At 51.7% G+C, this 20,801-nt stretch overlaps 1 protein-coding gene across 1 annotated transcript; it reads left to right on the forward strand.

Moving 5' to 3' along the window:
- On the forward strand, window positions 1–18,608 carry Ghrhr (growth hormone releasing hormone receptor). Its single transcript, XM_013035128.1, has 14 exons — window positions 1–26; window positions 501–666; window positions 7,344–7,446; window positions 7,575–7,682; window positions 8,244–8,341; window positions 9,591–9,688; window positions 10,504–10,639; window positions 12,162–12,315; window positions 12,511–12,571; window positions 13,053–13,122; window positions 13,600–13,691; window positions 14,348–14,477; window positions 15,165–15,206; window positions 16,040–18,608. Exons 1-14 carry the CDS (start codon window positions 1–3, stop codon window positions 16,163–16,165), a joined length of 1,410 nt encoding a protein of 469 aa, XP_012890582.1. The 3' UTR covers window positions 16,166–18,608.
- Window positions 18,609–20,801: the final 2,193 nt, after the last annotated feature.

Below are 20,801 nucleotides of genomic sequence, written 5' to 3' on the forward strand. Positions count from 1 at the left end.
ATGTCGCCAATAGCAGAGGGCCCAGGGTGAATCCATGTCACCCAGCCCAGGGCATGTCAGAACTTTCTCGGAAACAGAGGGAGAAGATGTGGACTGAATTCATCTCTTATTCAGGACTTCTCCCATCATAACAAACCTAGTCTCATGACAACAGCGTTGACCCGGTCCTGCATGGCACGCACAGTGACCTGCTACAGCTCCCATCTCTCTGAGTGTTGAGGGCCAACACAGCAGGGTCCCAGCACCATGTCTGACCCTCACCTATAGAACCACAGACATCCCCAATGAGCCCCTGGTCAGTGCGGCTATGAAGGGCAGGGCTCCACAAGGCCCTATGGAGTGAGGCCAGGCCCAGGAGGGGCTTCAATCTGCAGGGTCCCTTCTGACTCCTCCCCAACCCCCACCCCCACCCCAGAAGGGGAGGCCTGGGGAAACAGGCAGGGAGCCACAGCTCAAACAGGGATTCAGGATTCAGGGGCTCTAAGCTCCCTCTGCTGCAGCTGCTTCAGCAAGGAAGTCCTGGTCCAAATCCCAACCCCAGCCCCCAGCAGGGACCCACCTCTGGTCTTTCCCCATCTGCAGCTGGAACTGCTGCAGTTGCCCAGGTCCACCACCAGGGGCCCTCAGAGACCTCCCCTGGCCAGCTATCAAGGGCTGCACCTGCTGGTGGGCTGGGTGACCGGATGGACAGATGGACAGGCGGATGCCCATCTCCCACACTCACCTCTCCCACACAGAAAACCCATGCACATCCCACCATAATTTAAATTGACATCTAATTGTACCCATAGGACATAATGTTGTCTCAAAAACTACAATATTGGAATTAGAGAATGCTCTATTTGGTCATTACCCACATCCCCTTCATCTACTTTATTTTTGTGATTTCACCATCTGCAGACATTAAAACTTTGGTATATATACAGTTTTTTTTGCAAAAGTAAATTAAACTTTCTACATACATGCGTTGTGCAACTTTCTTTTTTCTACTGGAAAACCTATATATTTCCATTTGGTTTATTGACCAACAATTTATGTATGAAGAAATGGCCCACCATGACGGCAGTTTGATGAAGTTTAACGAATGTATGTAATTGAGTAACAGAGATTACCACTGCTGTGCAGTCATTCCTTGCCTTTTAATCCATACATAATCCTCTCTGGTAGGTTTCTGGCTGCCTCTCAGCTTCTTTCTGTTGCTATTTTTAAACTTCTAGAATTTCATGTGGCAGAAATCACATTTAGTCTGACTTCTTCCACTTAGGTAAATGCTTTGGGGCTTTCACCCCTGTGGTTCTGTGTGTGAGAGGTGCGTTCCTTTTTATTACTAAATAACATTCCTATGGTAACACAGATATTTTGATTTGTTAATCCATGCACCAGAGATGGGTACAGTATTTCAAGTATCTTGAGGTTTAGGCTGTTACAAATAAACCTTTTATGTGTGTTTGCATACAGTCTCTATGTGATGAGCTTTGTTTCACTTGGATAAATCTGAACTTAGAGGAAGATGACTGGTTATATAAGTTTTGTGTGTGTGTGTGTGTGTGTGTGTGTGTGTGTGTGTGTGTGTGAGTGAGTGAATGAGACTTTCTTTTCAATAGTTAAACTGTTTTCTAGAGAGTCCTAACCACTTTCCAGAGAAGCTGTGTTATTCTGTATTCTAGAATTTTAGATGTTCCAAATTCTTGACAAGATTGTATCCATGGTTTTGTAATCTTAGCCTTTCCTGTGTGTGCAGAGACACCTTATGGTGAAATCTATATTTCTGAAACGGCCGATGATGTTGAATACTTTTAAATGTGCTTTTTTGGGGTCCATTCTCTTAAAAGCAGGGATTTTCCTCCCTTGCACTAAGTTGTAAAGTCTGGTATGGGTCCCTTCTGAGATGTGACATTCAGAAGTGTTGTCTCTCATTTAACTAAGTCTTTCCTGTTTGAGCAGTCTTCAGACTTACATAACAACTGCAAAGGCAGCACACAGTGTTCCCGTGTGTTTTAATGGTAAATCTTGCACAATCACACAACATGAATTAAAAGCAAGGAATCAGTATTAGCATGAGTCTATAAATAAACTATGTCTCTTCTCTGTCCTGAGATCCATTCCCATCTCCATGGGTTCCCCAGTCTGTGACAGCTTGGTGTTTTGTCCACCATCCTCCATGTGGCTTATGTGATGGCTTGGGAAGAACCAACACCATTTTCTCATTTTACTTTGTCATTAATATGACTTCTCATTAATCATATCTCACTAACATGACTGGTGGTAACTTTGAATGTCTGATGCTTCCTCACTGAAATCCCACTATTTCCCCTCTGTGTTTAAAGTATGGGGGGAGATACTTGGAAACAAATAGCCTGCTTTTCTTCAGCTTTTGCATTCATTGCTAGATTCGCCGCCATTCATTGTTACCATAGTGATTCTCTATGTTCACTTCCAGTTACTTTTATTTTACTTATTCATTGGCAGTACTTTTCATATATGTATGATCTTTGGAGAACAGTCTACGCAGGTCTTGTGAATTTTAAGTTGGGTAAGTTTTTGTTTGTTTGGTTTTGAGTTGCATGTGTTCTTTCTTCCTTATGTAGCTGGAGCTCTACTACTTGAGCCAGTCTGATAGCCTGCATTTTTTGCTAGTTATTTAGGAGATGGAGTCTCATGGACATTTCTGCTTGGGGTGACTTCAAATTGTGATCATGTAGGTCTCAGCCTCCTGTGTAACTAGGATGACAGGTGTGAGCCACCAGCACACACCTTGTGCATGCACTATTTCTAATGTTGATGTGTTCAATCATTGATATTTCCTGTATGGTTTTCGTTTTATTACATAAGGAAGTCTGCTTTATTCTGAGGTCATAAAATGAATTACTATTTATTATTATTATTCTACTGTTTTATAGGTAGGGTTTAAACCATTTTAGATTTATACTTTACAGATGTGACTGAAAGATTACGTTTATTACATACAAAGATGGGCTGGGATGTAGCTCAGTGGCAAAGCGCTTGCCTAGCAAGTACAACATCCTGGGTTCAATACCCAGTACCAAAAAAAAGAAAAGAAAAGAAAAGACAAAGAACCAGTTGTTCTACCTTTATTAGCTGGTAATCTACTCCTGTTTCACCATAGCATCAAGGATGGTACCCTGGGGGTCAGGACATATACAAGGTACTCTATGTACCTTTCTAGGCCCTATACAAAAGTACTTCAGATATCTTTCCAGTGCTCATCCCATCAACTGTCTAAGAAAGCTGCTAGCTTTATGATCATGTCCAGATATAGAAACAAACTCAGAAGTCACTGGGCAAATGCACAACTGGAAAAAGTTGGTGAAAGCAGAACTTGAGCCCTACACACACACACACACACACACACACACACACACACACACACACACGCTCGCACGTGCGCATAAAGAGCTAGAGAAAGGGGGCCCACGGCCCTGCATTTCCCAGATGGAGGGACCTAGGGAGAGTCTTGGGGGCCACAGTGTAACTGACCCTCTGGACAAGAGAATTCCTTGTATGTAAGGTGGTGGTAGCCTTCCTTGCATTGTAGATGTGTAAGAGCAGCTATCTGTCTTCACTCCCTGCCCTAGGCTTTGTCAAATGTCTCCTGTCAGGGCAAACATGCTCCCTAGAAGAACCTCTCATTTAGATGATGTTCACTACTATGAACTGCCAACCTCAGCTCCAATGAGTATCCACCCTCATACTAATGATAGTGGGGCTAAGGATGTGCAGTGATGAATCCCAGATTCTTCCTGGTGCTATTCCAAGGAAGCAATGGGAAGAAGGTTGTAGATCCCCTTTTAATCCAGGCCTTCTCAGCTTTCTGCGCTCAGCCTGTATCCTCCTCACCCAGCCACGGAGGCGCTCTGCGTCCTGTTCAGCTCTGCATTGTCCGTACCAGGCAAGGCCACACAAGAACCTGAGGCAGCCTGGGGCTTTAGTGGTACACATTTTCTTTTCAAAGTATTTGTCAGCGCCTTGTTGACAGTGTGAATCAAGGTGGAAAAATAGAGGTCTGCTGATGTCAGACATCGCCTAATGCAGATGCCATGTGGGCAGAGACACTTCCATATTCACGACCTCCATGGGCTGTAAACATACCTGCTGCCTCCAGCTTGTGGCCAGGGGCTTGTGGATAGAGATCTACCTCTAGCTGTTAGAGCCCATCAGCCTCTGGAGCATTTATGGCCCTAGAAAATGAAATCTACTTTCAAATTCTGAAGTTCTGTGCAAGGTCCAGGCTGGTTTGGAGCATTGTCTCTAGAGATCTTGCAGTCTAAAACCCAAGACTACAACAATCATGACCAGTGTTCAAAATAATTTGAATTGCTGAGTAAGTCCTTTAATTTCTGCTTTTGAAGCACTACCTTGTCCTAGTCAAAGTGGATCCCTTTGTGAGACTGCCTCCCTGCCTTGATTTCCCCTCTTGCCAAGAGGACTTTTGGAGGCTCGGACAGGCCCCAGATGAAGTCAGGAGCTTTGAAACGGACAGCGGTCACTCACCGTGCAGGTCTTGCTAAGGGGACACATACCTGGCCAGCTTATGTCCTCTTTGAGGCCCTGTTTCCTTTGCAAAATTCATCTCTCTGCCATAGGCCCAGCTCTTCTGGGCCTCTCAAGCTTAGAACTCACCCTCCAGCAGCCAGAGCCTCCTTGTTCTTTCCTGAGGCCTTTTCATCCTGAGAGAGGCAGGATAAGGGCTATCCAGTGAGGGTCATATGAAGAACATGGTGGGGAACAATGATTAACTGAAGTGAAGGTCCTGGGAATGAATGTCAGGACCCAGAAGAGAAGGGAAGGGCTGTGTTGGGCCAGTTCCTCCCTGACAGGACACAGAGTCCTGTTCAGGGCTGGGCCCCAGGGCACAGCTGTGCTGCCACCCTGGTGAATATTCAGCAGTAGGTGATTCTGCCTATGCAAGCAGCCACCTGGAAGGGGAAGCGACCATCGGGGAGGAAAACCAGGCAAGATTTACTTAGCTGACTGCAGGAGCCTTTGTGGAGTCCCAACATGGACAGCGGGATGTGGGGTACCTGCGCCCTCTGCTTGCTGAGCCAGTTGGGAGTCGTGAGTAGCCAGCTAGACCCTAATGCCCTGTTGCTGGGCTCTGGGTCTGGGAGCCACAGAGCCCTTGGGGACTGAACTGGAGACTCCATTCTCCTTCCCAGCTTGGGGTCCTTTCCTCATCCTTCTCATCCCCCCTTCCTCCCTCCCTCCCTCTCACTCCTTCCCTCCTTCCATCTATCCTCCCTTTCTCCCTCCCTTCCTCTGTCATCCATCCATCCATCCATCCATCCATCCATTCATCCATCCATCATCCCTGCCAGTCTTTCCCTCCATTCCAATCCCTCTCTTCCAGTCCTCTCTCTCCCTGTCATCCATCCATCCATCTATCCATCCATCCATCCATCCATCCATCCATCCATCCATCATCCCTCCTAGTCTTTCTTCCCTTTATCCTCCCTTCCCTCCCTCCCCAGATCATTTCTCTCTCCTTCCTTCCTTTCTTTCCTCCCTCCCTTCCTCCTTCCTCCATCCACCCACCACACATCCCAGGTGGCTGCCGGGCAGTGGTTGGGGTAGCCTTGCCTGAGCCTGGGGCTCCCTTCTCCCTCTTCCAGTGCTGACAGCATACATCCCTGGCTTGTTTGAGCCCCCTGGGGTGCACAGGGCCCTGACCCAGTCTAAGACAGGCCTTAAAATTGGGAGGTGAGGTCCTCCTTTTCTTTTAGGTCACCTTCTGGAGAAGGTCTGAGCCTCCCTACCCTGAGGCTACTCCATCTAATCAGCCCCCCAGAGAGGTTGCTTCTTGGAAGAGGGTTCTGGGAATCACTGAGCTTGAGGAGTTAGTAGATGCCAGCTCTCTTGTTCTGAGACTCCCATGAGTCCCTTCACTTGAGAAGCTTCTGGCTACCAATTATTCCTCTATAGCTTGAACCATAGTGGTGCTGGCAAGGGCCACAAGTTACCACTGCAAGTGCCCAAGGGGGCAGGAGGGGAGCCACAAGGTCCTGGGTGAGCCCCATGTGCTACAGCTGGATTCTCCCCCAGCCTTTCAGGGGTTGCTCCAAGAGCCTTGATGTACCTGACCCTAGACACCAGAACTTTGGCCTTGAATCCTGGAGCCTCGAAACTAGCTGTGTGACCTGAGGAATTGCCCCTCCCCCCCAGATTCTTGTGTGTAAAAGATAAAGCCACACTACTGACCAGGGCTGTATGGTAAATGGATCTGATTGTCAAGGGCTGACATCCAGGGGCAGTGCAGGTAACTTTATTACCCTTCCCCAGCTTGAGAGGAGGACACCCCTTCCTCAACTCTGTGTGTATACTACAGTAAGAGCTCCATTTTAGGGAGGGAAATGCTAGAGTAGTGAGGGGTCACTGGGGTGCTAGAACCAATGATTGTCTCATAACATGGGCTCCAATTCCATAGACCTCAAGGCCTGATACAGAATCCTCACTCATCCATCCTCCATCCTCCATCAATCCATCCATCTTCCCTTCCCCATCAATCCATCATCCATCCATCCATCATCCATCCATCCATCCATCCATCCATCCATCCATCCATCCTTTCATCCACCCATCCACCCACACAGCCCATTCACATGCTCCCCCATGTACTAGTCCGAGTGCTCATGTACTCATCCATGTACTCTCTCACTATCTACCATTTTCTTGCCTGAGAACCTCTGAAAGCAGAACTTGCTATGGCCAAAATTCCAAAATTGTTTTCATTAGACAATAGCTGAGTTATTGGCAGTGTGGTGTCCTTCCATAAGCCAAAGGAGAGAATACTCTTCCTTGTCCTCTCCTTGGCCTGCGCCGCTTCCCCCAGCATCAAAGGCAGCAGCATAGCTTCTATGATGCGATCTCCATCTCTCTTCCTCTCCTCTCCATCACTTCACCTCATTCTCGGGCACTGGCCTTGCTGTTGTCCTCTTAGAAGGACCGTTGTGGTGGCATGGTGCCACTCAGATAACAAAGGGCCTGGGCCCAGCTCAAGATTCCCCACTTCACATCTGCAAAGCACTTTAACCACGTAAAGTTACACATTCGCAAGCTTCCATGACTAGTACACAGACAGCCTTGGGTGGGGAGTTACTCTGAAGAACCACTTCCAGGGAGCAGGAGCGCAAAGCAGGATGCTTACACAAGAGGAGACCATGCCAGGATCACTGCCCCACCAAGCCCATCATGATGGAACACAGCAGGCCTGTGCCCAGGGTCAGGGTCAGGGAAAGCATAGGACTTTGTCTGTTCTGTCTCTTGGGCTGAGAAGCGAGAGGGCTTAGAACCCAGTTGGCTTGGCTCACCCTGTCATCCTCCCACAGGCTCTGGGCTATGGACCTCCAGAATGTGACTTCATTGCCCAGCTGAGGGAGGATGAGCATGCTTGTGTGCAGAAGGCCGAGGAGACATCCAACACCTCCCTGAGTATGGAGCTAAGGGTGGAGGGGTGGGGGCTTTCCTTACTGCCCTCTCCTCCAGCCTCATCCCTCGGAGTAGGGGCCAGACACTCTGTTGGTGGGCTTGCTCTTCCATCTCTCCTGTGCTCTTCTCAGTCTGCCCTGTGACATGGGATGGTCTGCTGTGCTGGCCTACAGCAAGCTCTGGCGAGTGGGTGACCCTCCCCTGCCCAGATTTCTTCTCTCAGTTCAGCTTGGAGCCAGGTGAGGGACTTTGAATGAGGAAAGGTTGTTTTCATCAGGGGTGGGGTGGGGTGGGGTGGGGTATGTTTCTACTCTGGGGGAGGAGCGACCTGGATTTGAACACCAACCTCCCCTCTACTTTTGTAGCCCTGTACAAGTCAGGCAACCCTGAGGGTCCCCCCCACCCCATGAGAGTAAGACTTTAGTTTCCGGTGGAGGGGGAGAGGGCAGAGCATCAGCAGGGGCAAGGCGTGTTGGGAAGGTGGGGGAGGCAGGGCCTGTGCCACCAAGTTTCTAGCTACGAGGACTGGGTGGAGGGGGTGGAGTGGGTGCCTCTGTTCTTCTTCACCTGGCGTGGGTGCCAGGTATATGGTCCCTCCATAAGCAGGGAGTACTCTGCCCTGTACTAGGGATTGCTCTGTCTAACAGAAGCACATGGAGATAAGAGAAGGTGCTGCAGAGGGGAACCTGGAGCCTGGTTTCTGTGGGAAAGGATCCCTGGCCCCACAGCTTTTGGACCCAGTGTTCCCATCCTGCCCAGGGGGAGGGAAGGCATGCTGTGACTGTGGGTTTGCACCCCAGGAGCAGTGAAGCGGGATTGTACGGTCCAAGGCTGGTCGGAGCCCTTCCCACCCTACCCTGTGGCCTGCCCGGTGCCCTTGGAGCTCCTGGTGGAGGAGGTAAGAGGTCCTGGGGTCTTGCAGTCTGGTTCTTGCAGTCTGGGTTGCCACAAACAACAGTTTGAGTTATGTACCTGTAGGCTTCACTTTTCCCACTGCCACTGTTCTCTGGACTTGTAGTTGCAGTAGTGTCCGGCAGGGGGCAGTGAGTGTCTGCAAAGGTGGGTTTGGTCGATGCGTACAAGACTGATCCACAGGGCTTAGAGGGAGAGGAGAGGTAGAGGGCAGACCAGGATGTGTGTGGACTCCAATATTATGGCCCCTTTTGTACCTGGACTCCTGCACGGAGAGCTCTGGGTGGTTCCAGAGGAAATGGTGATTGCTGTTTTGCTGGGCAAGCAAGTACCTACCTTCTCCAGTCCTCAGCCTGGAGGGACGAGTGTGTGTGTGTGTGTGTGTGTGTGTGTGTCTGTGTGTCTGTGTCTGTGTGTCTGTGTGTAGTGTGTGAAGCTGTGTGTGTGGTATGTGTTGGTGTGTGCATCTGTGTTGGTGTGTGTGGTGTGTGATGTGTATATGAGTGTGGTTTGTACATGTGTGTATCATATGTGTTGGTGTGAGCATCTATGTTGCTGTATATGTGTGGTGTGTATGATGTGTGTGTATGAGTGTGGTTTGTACATCTCTTTGTGTGTGGTGTGTGTGTGTGTGGTGTGTATATCTCTGTGTGGTGTGTGTGTGTGGTGTGTATGTGTGCTTGCACAGACCCAGCCCTTCCCAGAGTTTTGTGGAGCAGGGCCCTATAAAGAACATCCGTTTCCCTCTGCTCAGGCCTGAGTGCTGGAAGCATGGGAGTGGCCATGTTTTAGATGAAGAGGCCCTGGGGCTTCTGAGCTGCACAGAAGAGCTGGCTTTTGCTGCCTGCATCTTTGGGGACCAGGCAGGAGTCTGATCCAAACACTTGGTCCCTGAGCATCTTCCCTCTCCCTGCTGCTCAAAGCTGCCTCACTCCCTTTATGTAGTGAGGCTGTGTCCCCATGTATGTCAGCGCAGAGGCCCTGTCATTCTCCAGGGATGGGCAGTTTCTGCTGTCCTCCCTGGCACCCAGAGCTACAGCAGCCAGTGTTCAACATTTCCACCCATCAGCCCCCACTTCCTGCTGGGCAGGAGAGAGGCTCCGTACAGGGAGGGAGTCTCCTGTGGCATTCCCAGAGCCACAGTTCACTCGGCAGGCAGAGCTGCAAAGGCTCCCAGTCTCCCTTTCCCTGAGGGCTGATGCTTGATTCTCTCTCTCCCCCGTGCGCTGCCCCAGAAGTCTTACTTCTCCACAGTGAAGGTCATCTATACTGCGGGCCACAGTGTCTCCATCGTCGCCCTGTGTGTGGCCATTGCCATCCTGCTTGCTCTCAGGTTTGTCATCCTCATTTCCTCAGAAACACTCTTTGGCTCCCCGCTGCCCAAGGACCAAGTCTGATTCTTTGCCTGGGCACTTTAGAGGCTCTCAACTCTTCGAGGCATGGGCCCCCTCCTCTATACCAGAACTCATTCTTAGGGCCATAGTTTCGCTCACATAGAGCATTCTGTTGGCTTCGATTGCCTCCTTTCCTCTGGGAGGGTTTATATCTGCCAAAATCCCAGCTCCCTCTGCCTCTGAGATTCCCTTTGGCCTCCTGCCCAGGGTTCTCTTGACTGTTTCCTCCCCTGACCACGGTGTGTTTTAATGGCTCCTTAGACTTCTGAGTCTGAGCCCCCCTATGAGGCCAGTGTTCTGCCTCCTATAAGGGGAAGAGGGCGTCTCTGATATCCATCCAGGGCTCCCAGGCAGTGCCCTGCCATGTCAGCCTTTGCTCTATCAGACCAGGAGCTCTCCAACTGAATGCAGAGCTCCTAGAGGCATGCCCAGTCCAAACCAGTACTGGTCAGCTGACCCTTGGGGCTAAGGTTCACATGTAGCTTGATTCTGCTCAATGTCATTCACCTCCTCTCATATGATTTAGTTTGGTTTCCTCCATTTTGAGTTTATCCAAATCCCCTCAGACCAGACCAGCATAGTCCAGGGCAGCCTGGCCCTGTCTTAGGTACCAGAAAGCCCTCTGTGGCCTCTGGTCTCCACCTGTCTATCCTTATCCCCCCATGCCTTCCACTGGTTCCATTTTGTCCACCCTCATCTCCCATCCCTTCTTCTGGTCCCTACCCATTCCCCTTCCACCCCCTTCCCCTTCCAGGAGGCTCCACTGTCCCCGGAACTACATCCACACCCAGCTGTTTGCCACCTTCATCCTCAAGGCGTGTGCTGTGTTCCTGAAGGATGCCGCCCTCTTCGGTGACAGTGACACCTCGGACCACTGTGGCTTCTCCACTGTAAAGGACTGGGCTGGAGGGTGGGCGTGTAGGGTTAGAGGAGGGGCCTGGAGGATGGGTCTGCTCTGCTCCTGTGGGCTGACCCTCTTCCTCAGGGGCAGTGACAGTACACCTATGAGCTTGTGCAACCACCCACACCTCCTCTAGCTCAGCCCAAGCCCTGGGCCTTCCCTGGACCTGCAGGTGAATCCAGAGACATGCCATCTCTTCCCATTTCATATGCCACTCCATATTCCACATGTACACCAGCTCCCAGTGCACTACATCTAGCCTTTTCCTGCCCTTCTCCCAGAACCTCTCTGTCTGTGGCTAGGCCATGCTGGCTCCCTCCTTCTAGAAGCACCCAGCAGACAGAATGCACCCAGATCTGAAGACCTCAGGGGAAGGAAGCTGAAAGCAGGGAGGAGGGGGCTCTGCTGCTGGGTTAGCGGCAGGGCTCGTGTGGGCTCAGTGGGGAACAGACTCAAATCTGGGCTACAAAACTGGATGTCACACAGAAAGGGTGCTGTTGGGGAGCAAAGGAGCTGAAAAAGCAGGCAGGAAGCAAAGAGTGAGGCTCAGGACCATGAAGGTCCTCTGACAGTGTGCTGGTGAATGCATGGACCAGCACACCGCCTGAGTTAATTAATGAAGAAATGAATAATTGAATACACTGAGCACTTACTATGAGCCCTTGCAGAAATGATCTCCTGGATCTTCCAATGCCTTGAACGCCTCACTCTGTCCCTGTGGGGGGCAGCTGGCCAGGTCACCCTCCTACATGCTCACATGGTTACACGCTCACATGGCTACACAGACATACTGCTCCATGGACACACAGCTACACGGTGGAGCTGGCTCAAACCTGGGCATCTAGGCTCAGGGGTGGCTTCACTGCTCACTCCCCCACCCTGCCCAACCCCGCTGGTGAGCAAACCCAGACAGTGAATACACTTACTGGTGTATCCTTTGAGTTCATTTCTGGTAGTGTTGGGATTTGAACTCAGGGCCTCAGGTTTGTTAGGCAGGCACTCTAACCCATCAGCCATGTCACAGCCCTATTTGCTTTACTTTTTGTAGAGAGGGTCTCTGGGCTGATGTCAGACCCATTCTTTTACCTAGTCTAACCACATAGATGGGCAACAGATAACAGGTGTGTCCCCATCCCAGGCAGTGGCCAATTCTTGTGCAGTTTTGTTTAATACTGCAACAAGGCTGCAAGATGATACAAGAGTTTCTCCTTGCATGGGTGGAAAGCTGAGGCATGGGGAGGCTTGTGTGGCTAGCCATGCAGCTTTGAGCCCTGGGTCCCAGTCTGTCCCATTACCATATCATACTAGTCCATCTCTTCTGGACCTCCAGTCTGTGCCCTGACCACCATATCATGATACCCCATCCTGGGGCTGCCCAAGGATTCAGTCAGTCTAGGCTTGCTGGTGTATGGTTAAGGACTTGCAGTCTCAGAGCAGTGGGGCACTGTGGATTGTGGATGGGGGCTGTGGTGGGAGTCTCCACTCTGAAGCCCTCTGGCCCTGGCCCTCAGGTCCTGTGTAAGGTTTCAGTGGCGGCCTCCCACTTCGCTACCATGACCAACTTCAGCTGGCTGCTCGCAGAAGCCGTCTATTTGAGTTTCCTCTTGGCCTCCACTTCCCCGGGCTCCAGATCAGCCTTCTGGTGGCTAGTTCTGGCAGGCTGGGGTGAGTATCCCTGGTGGGACTCCGTGGAGGAGGGGGCGGGGAGTTCCAATGGGTCTAGACAGAGCCCCTTCACATGACTGGTGGGGATCCTGAGGTGAGGTCCCTGGGGCCCCAGCCAGGCCTGGCAGTGGTGGTGGGCCGTGGGGCCAATCTCAGGGACACAACCCTAACTGGAGCCTCCTCTGCTCTGCGCAGGGTTCCCCATGCTCTGCACGGGCACCTGGGTGATCTGCAAGATGGCCTTTGAGGATGCCGCGTGAGTGTCAGTACCCTCTGCTCCCCACCAGGCCTGGAGTCTGGGGAGAGGAGCAGAGTGGAGGCCCTGGCCTGGAGGGGAGGGCAAGGCAAGAGGGGACTGCAGGCTGCACCTAGGGGGCAGAAGAGGGACCTGGACTGCCAGGGCTGTGGGGCACAGGGACCTGTCAGTGGGGCTCTGGAATTGGAGAGGTGAACGGGGCAGCAAGGACAGATTTTAGGGCAGGCGATTCCTCTCAGACAAGGGGGCCAGTGTGGCTGAGACATAGGACCAGGACACAGGGTGTGGAGGTGAGGTGGAGGGTGTGGATAACAGAGCAGAGAAAGACCCAGGCCCCTGGTATGTGGGGGGCAGAGAAGGGCCCAGGGCTCTAGTACAGAGGGAAGGTAGGGGGGTGTAGGGTGGCTGTGTGATGCTGTGTGGTGGCTGCGTAGTGTCTAGGAAGGGTTCTGTGTAGCACAACTGGGCTGTCTCCCCTCAGGTGCTGGGACTTGGATGACAGCTCCCCCTACTGGTGGATCATCAAAGGGCCCATCGTGCTCTCCGTGGGGGTTAGTTCTGGATGGTATCCTCACTTTATTCCAGCCCTCTCCCCCCATCCCGCTCTTCAAGGGGTCTCATACAGTGGGTGTCAAAGTTCCAAGGGCCAGGAAACGGGCCCTGGTTCTGCTCTGCCCTAGTTCTCTCCCAGCTGCAGCTTCCCTAGTGGTCTCTTCATCCTCAGAGGTGCCAAGGATGAAGGGTTGGACTGGGGAAGAGAAGCTGGGGCAGGCACCCAGTGGGCACCCAGGGGGCTCCCACTAGGGACCTGAGACAGATGCCAAGGCCATTGCACCTTGCTTCCAGTGCTGGAGAGGAGGGGGAGTCCTGCACCCTCCCCTGCCCTCCGTACTCTCCTTCTGGAGCCTCTATCTATCTTCCTGTTTGCCTGCAAGAACCACCTGGCATCTCAAGGATTTGGGATCCACCCTAGGCCTGCCAGGACCTCCCCTCACCCTCGATACCACCTTTCTGTGCACCATTTCCAGGTGAACTTCGGGCTGTTTCTCAATATTATTCGCATCCTGCTGAGAAAGCTGGAGCCAGCACAGGGGGCTCTCCACACCAAGTCTCAGTACTGGTACTGAACGTGTGTGTGCACACATGTGTGTATGTGTGTGCAAGGAGCTTTTTATTGTGTGTGCATGTGTGTGTGTGTGTGCATGTGTGTGTGTGTGCAAGGAGCTCCCCACGCTGTCTCAGTACTGATACTGTGTGTGTGCATGTGTATATGTATATGTGTGAATATAAGTATGTAGGCAGGTGCTATGGGCATATATGTACATGTATGCATGTGTGCATATGTTGGGGATTCCATGTGGTCACCTCTCCTATGGCAGGCATTCATACCCCAGTCCAACATTCCCAGAATGAGAAAAGATCTTGTCTTGCAGTAGGAGAAAGTCAGGTCTCCAGACACCCAGTTTCCCTTCTGCCTAGGCTGACTCTTAGGTACTGTGGCCCCTCCTCTGGGGCGTGGGGAAGTAGGTGCTCTCTGGGACCAAGAAGGGAGTTGGAGAAAACTTCCTAGAGGAAGTAACCTTTGAACTAGACTTTAAAAGAGGCCAAGACTTTTTGCTGGGGCAAGAGAACTGACACAGGGGCAGCAGGATCCTGGAGGAGAGTCTCATGGGCTGGGAGGCGGGGGGAGGATGAAGGATCCAGGGAGGTGGAGGACTGTGTGAGTGGACAGAGTGTCCAGGGTGTCCTCAGAGTCTAGCATTTGTCTGCCCACAGGAGACTCTCCAGGTCCACACTTCTCCTCATTCCACTGTTTGGGATTCACTACATCATCTTCAACTTCCTGCCGGATAGTGTTGGCCTGGGTGTCCGCCTCCCCCTCGAGCTGGGACTGGGCTCCTTCCAGGTGATGCCCCCTCCCTATACCCCTCCTCCACTTCCCTACACCCAGGACTTAGGCAGTTGGTTAACTTCATGATGGGGTGAGGGCCACTATTGCCCATCCATCTGCTTAACAATTTATTTACCTGTTCATCTTCTATCCCTCCCTCTACTTCCCTGTTCATTCAACTATCCACATAGTCCTCTACCCACAAGCCATCTAACAATTTGTCTGTCTGTCTGTCTGTCTATCTATCCTATCTTTTCATCCATCTACCCATTCACCCATCTACCTACCCACCCTCATCTACTTGTCAGTCCATCCATCTATTTATCCACCTATCCGCTCATCTACTTACATACCCATCTAACCACCCACCTACCCATCCATCCACCTATATACCCACCACCCACTCACATATCCACTTATTCACCTACATATCTGTCTACTCATCCACCTACCCATCCATCCACCCATCCACGTGTTCATTACAGGGGGATGAATGGGATGATCAGAGTCATGGGGGGCTGGCTTGATGGGACGCACAACTATGTATGCCTGTACATAGTAATGGATGAATGATTAAGTTCTCCTTTTACACTTGGCCCAGTCACAGTCTGAGACTGTTGGAGAGAAGGCAATAGACAGACTAGGACATGTTGAGACCAGGCCCAAGTGTTCTAATGGGATCCTTTCTGTATGGCTCTACAGGGCTTCATTGTTGCTGTCCTGTACTGCTTCCTCAACCAAGAGGTGTGTGACCATCATCTCCAATCATTCATGCCTCCCTTCCCATATCAGTCCTTGCCCAAGTGCCTCCCTTCCCATGTCTATGCCCTGCAGCTCCCATCCCAGCCAGTCTCTTCCCTTTAGACAATTTGTTAGATTGTGGTCAGCTTGTCTCAAACAGGCAAGACCCTCTTCTGGGTAGTAGCTGCAGGATAGGGCTGGCCTGAGACATTGTGACATTTCCCCTTTCTCTCTCCCCTCAAAGAGATCTGTTCTCTGTGCCAGAGAACAGAGGTGACATTGCCTAGACGTGGGGAGCTCCTTGCCTCCTAATAGTGTTGTCTCTGTGGCACAGCAGTGGGAAGTCAACCCTATGCTAGACAGAAACTGCTCTCCCCTTGGCCTGTCCTCACAGCCCAGCTCAGCTCTGTCAGACAGGGCTAGCACCTCAGGCAGAGGGCTGAGTCCTCTCTCTCCCATCACAGTCTCTCCTCAGATGTCTGGTGGCCGCACTTGAGCTCACAGCACTGAACCTTGAAGCAGGGGTGGGTGGAGTCCTTTAGGGAGAGTAGAGTAGTTACTTGGCTAGAAACTCTGGAAAGCACTCACAAATCTCTAACTGGGCTCAGACAGCTAAAAGGGTAAACAAAGAGCAAAAGGCAAGGGCTAGATATCCTCAGAGGAAGGAGGAGGTGACCAGATGTCTTTAGCGGGAATAGGAGGTAGTCTCTTCTAAAGGCAGTGCTTGGTACTACTTGGCAGTGCGCTATCCTTGCCCACCCCTTCCATACTGCCTCTCCTGCCCCTTTTCCCTGGGAAAGGGGATCTTCCTAACACCATCTCCCTTGTCCCTGGAGGTGAGGAATGAGATCTTGCGGAAGTGGCATGGTCACGACCCTGAACTTCTGCCAGCTCGGAGGACCTGTGCCAAGTGGGCGATGCCTTCTGGCTCGGGGATGAAAGTGTTGACATCTGTGTGCTAGACTGATGCATCATGCACCAGGACAGGCCACGCTAGACCTATCATGCACCAGGACAAGCCACCCTGGACCCATCATGCACCAGGACAAGCCACCCTGGACCCATCATGCACCGGGACAAGCCACCCTGGACCCATCATGCACCGGGACAAGCCACACTGGACCCATCATGCACCAGGACAAACCACACTGGACCCATCATGCACCAGGACAAGCCACACTGAACCCATCATGCACCAGGACAAGCCACCCTGGACCCATCATGCACCGGGACAAGCCACACTGGACCCATCATGCACCAGGACAAACCACTCTGGACCCATCATGCACCAGGACAGGCCACGCTAGACCTATCATGCACCAGGACAAACCACACTAGACCCATCATGCACCAGGACAAGCCACCCTGGACCCATCATGCACTGGGACAAGCCACCCTGGACCCATCATGCACCAGGACAAGCCACCCTGTACCCATCATGCACCGGGACAAGCCACCCTGGACCCATCATGCACTGGGACAAGCCACACTAGAAGTTGGGCTGTAATTGGTCCATCTACCCTCTGGAGGATCCAGGGGATTCCAGGAGCCCTTGGGCAAAGCCCCTGCAAACTGTTGCCCAGTTCTGAGCAGGAGCAGCCCTTCCTCCCTGCCCCTACACCAGCTCTTTTCTAGGTTCCCCTGACTTCCTTGGTTCTTGTTTCTGTTCCCATTGGTTCTTTCATTAGAGTCTGGGGCTACGCCAAGACCAGAGAGCCAAGGAACTTGCACGAGGATGGTGTGTGCTTGAGTGAGTCCAGGCTTGTGCAGTGCAGCGGGGCGTGTCTGCGTGCTTAGCTTGGACTTCCAGTGCAGAGCGGCATTTTTAGCTCTGTTCATGCCACGTGATTGTCACCTGTCTCTGCAAGGGTTCTCATGTTTTATTTATTTAGACAACGTATTCTCTTTGTCCCCATCCTCATTCCCATTGCCCTCCTCCCACAGGCAGGCAAACCCATGTATTCACTTTGGATTTCTATGTACCTGGCAAAATCTGCAGTGGGATGTGTGTGTGTGTGTGTGTGTGTGTGTGTGTGTGTGTGTGTGTGTGTGTGCTTGCGCACGCGCTCTAAATTCACATAACGCCCATCAGTCATACGCCTCTCCCTGACTCAGCACTGTGATTTTAATGGATCTGCCGTGTTGCTGTGGAGACATCTGGGTGCTGTATGAAGGTGCCATTCCTCCCTTTCGCCCCCGCTCCTACTACCTGCTGTCCCCTGTGGAACCTTTCTGTGGGACTCACACCCAGGAGCACGGCTGGGGGCCTCTTCTTCATGTGACTCAGTGGTGCCAGATTGTACACCTACATTGGTAGCTCCCCAGATTCTAGAACCCCAGCCACCCCACCAACACTTGGCTTTTACTCTGCTTTAATGTGTGAGAGTCAAATGAGGTAAAGGCACAGCACAGTGCGTTTCCCTGATGTTTATCAGGTGTGGATGGCTTTTTTCTTTCTGGTTAGCCTTTTGGGTTTGTACTGGAAATTGATGAGTTTCATTTCCTGTGCTTCTGTGGGGTGGAAATTCCTCAACTCTAGATGTTTTTCTGTGTCTCCCTCTCCCCCCCTCCTCCTCGCCCCTGCCGTGCACCTTTCCAGAGGTGGGCACACAGGTCTTTCTTCTGCCACCCTCCCTGCCAGCAAGAGGCAGGAGGGGACTAGGTGCTATCCTTAGGGACAGATTTCAGCACAGAGAACAGGCAGAAATCAAAGCTCTGCAGGTCAGGATGATGTCTCCCTGCTTCATGGCCAAGGAGCAGCTCAGCTCTGCCCCCACCCCAGACTCCTGGTCATCCCCCACTTTCCCAGCTGCCCTGAGAGAAGAGATCTCCCTTTCTAGCCTCTGCCCACTGGGTGATTACCTTCTGTCACCTGTCCTGTCACTGTGAACCCCCTGTGATCCTTGGCCACACAAGGGATGGGCTTGTCATCCTGGGCCTGGCTCCATTTCTTCTGAGCAGAAAAAGCTATGATGCGGTGCCCCAAGGGGTTGTATGAAGGGGAATTAAGGGGGGCACTGCTGCCCCCACACATTGCTCTACTGCCCGGCACCTGCCTGGTCAGACAAAGGTGAAGTCAAAGTGTGGCCTAGCACACAGTTCTGCCTTTAATCACAGATCCTGAAAATCATTTACACTCATTGCAGGCATTCAGGCAACACAGCCTTCTATTTAAAAAGCAAAATAAAAATAACTTTCATTTTATTACCCAAGGACTTTAGCCACTGACTATTTTGTGTTTCCTGAAAGTTTCTTCTCAGCATTTTTGAAATATCTTGAGATCATAATATTTGTGAGTTTGTATGTTTAAAAATAACAGGCTCAACACCCGGTTGTCAGTAAGGATGTCGCTAGCATCAAGAAAACACAAACAATAGCCATAAGGAGATACTGTGTGTGAGTGTGTGTGTGGGGGTGTGTGTGTGTGTGTTCTGGTTCTATGGCTTGAACTCAGGGCTTGGGTGCTGTCCCTGAATTTTTTCCGCTCAGGGCCAGCATTCTACCACTTGAGCCTCAGCTCCACTTCCAGCTTTTTGGTGGTTAATTAGATGTAAGAATTTCACAGACTTTCCTGCCTAGGCTGGCTTTGAACCATGGTCCTCAGACCTCAGCTTCCTGAGTAGGATTACAGGAATGAGACTGGCATCAGAAATCTTTTGAATACCTAGATAAATTGCTTTCAATAAGTGATGGTCTACCATATCCCTACACACAGTATAAATACAGTTTATCTGCATCATCATTGTTATTAAACATATCTTTGTGTCTGAGTTTTAAGTGGTGCCAGCTGTGTTAGAGATGTGAGCATGGAGCTAGGGCTTAGGTTAGTTAATACTGGTGGTTACTTAGTGGTTGGTGGCTGTTACATCAGTAGTGAGAGGTTAGTGGTGTTAATGGTTGGTGGGTAGTTGTTAGCAGTAGATAATGCTGGTTAGTGCCTGGTTAGTATAAATGTTTACTCTCAGAAGTTGGTTTATGGTGATAGAAGTGGGTAGAAACAACTTTTAGGAATTTTTCACCTCTCCCCGTAGATTTTACTATAGCTGCAAGTCTGCTTCTTGCCCTCTTCCAATTTCATGTGGTGCTTAAAACTCCTGCCACTTCTCTAGTCCCTTCCATATTGGTGAACTGAAGCCATGCCCCTGGGTGCAGGTTCTGGAAGAGCCCTTTGCTGGTAAACCTCCTTCCCTCTCTTAGGCCTCCATTTTCCCAGTTGGCAGGGGATGCGAGTCAGAATGCAGTGTCAGAAATTTTCAGAAAGAACTCAGGATGGCAGGCTGGGAATGGGAGAAGAAGAGCAATGCTGCCATTGGCCACCAGGTGGCAGAATAGCTATGGCCAGATCCCTGGCTGGATGGACAGAGCCCTTGGAGCCCTTGGTGGGTCAGTGAGCCTGCAGGGCCAGGCATAAGAAGGGATTCCTGGTCTGGCCATATGGGATGGGGTGGTGGGCCCCACAGGAAGGGGAGGAATAAGTCCTTTCAGTCTTGTGAAGTAAGAAGCAGAGAGCAAGCACAGGTGGACCCTAGCAATTGGGATCATGCTTCTGCACGGCCCAAGTGGCCTGCAGCCACGTCAAGAAATTGAGTTAGAATGTGATGGGGGAAGGAGGGCAGAGACTGCCAAGGTCCCTTGGGAGGAGCAGAGCAAGGTCAAGGCCAGGGCATTGGTCTTCATTGTTATCAGACAGAGTGGAGGACTAGTCTGCACTTTGGGGAAACTTGCTGGGGTTTGAAAAGATTGGGGTGACATAGAATGAGGGGGATGGGATTGGGATGGAGTGGACACTAGGGCAGGCAGAAGGAGACACGGAAAGGTCCTGAGTTTCCTGCCCATGGACCGTTATGCACCTCTGGGATGGCCTCAAGTCTTGGGGCTGCTGGTGGCCAGCAGCTCTTGGAGGAGCTGGGGCTGCTTCTGGGCTGACCCAGCTTTGGAAATGGACAAGAAACTGAAGATTTGTTTTTTTGTCCAGCGGCCCAGCTCTTCTGTGAACCTTCTTCCTGTGGTCAGGCTCCCCTGGCTTGCTCAGGCACATTCTCTGCTTTCCCCTCCCCCTTCCAGAGGCCCTGGCTCGGCTGCGAGGAGTGGGTGGAGTGTCCAGCCACTGTCTGGTGTCGGTGATCCCAAACATCTGGGATCTAAGTATGTCAAGGAGGAGGCCAGCCTTCCATCCCTGGCTATGAGAATTTCCCTTCCTGGCCACCCTTTCTCCTCCTGCCCCCCACTTCTTCTCTAACACAGACTCGGAGCACAGTGGAGGGCTGCTTGACCTCTGGCCTGCCCTTCTGTGGGAGACCGTGGGGGTTGGATATACCCCACATTCCCAGACTCTCCTGGGGCTCTGGCTTCCTGAAGGTGCCCCTGGGGTGGGCAGGCAGGCAGGCAGCAGGCAAGTCTCCTCCATCCGAGGTGTTGCATAAGCTGCCAGGGCCCGGAGCACATTCCCATGGTTACAGGAGAGGTTGGCCACAATGGCATTGCCATGGCACCCGCATGGCCTACTGCTCTGCTGGGCGTGGCGCCTGCCTGAGGCTCTGGGCTCTCACTGAATGGGGACCCTCCTGCAATCCAATGGAGTCTGGTGATGTGAGGAGC

The sequence above is a fragment of the Dipodomys ordii genome, unplaced genomic scaffold (assembly GCF_000151885.1).
Source record: "Dipodomys ordii isolate 6190 unplaced genomic scaffold, Dord_2.0 Scaffold205, whole genome shotgun sequence".
Lineage (NCBI taxonomy): Eukaryota > Metazoa > Chordata > Mammalia > Rodentia > Heteromyidae > Dipodomys > Dipodomys ordii.

What these genes read in the sequence shown, in the direction of transcription:
- Ghrhr (XM_013035128.1), top strand. Translation starts at nt 1, where the DNA reads ATGTCGCCAATAGCAGAGGGCCCAGG. An exon ending in CCAATAGCAGAGGGCCCAGG is followed by an intron (nt 27 to 500) that starts GTGAATCCATGT and finishes CCTCTGCTGCAG; the next exon opens with CTGCTTCAGCAAGGAAGTCC. An exon ending in CACACCAAGTCTCAGTACTG is followed by an intron (nt 13,692 to 14,347) that starts GTACTGAACGTG and finishes GTCTGCCCACAG; the next exon opens with GAGACTCTCCAGGTCCACAC.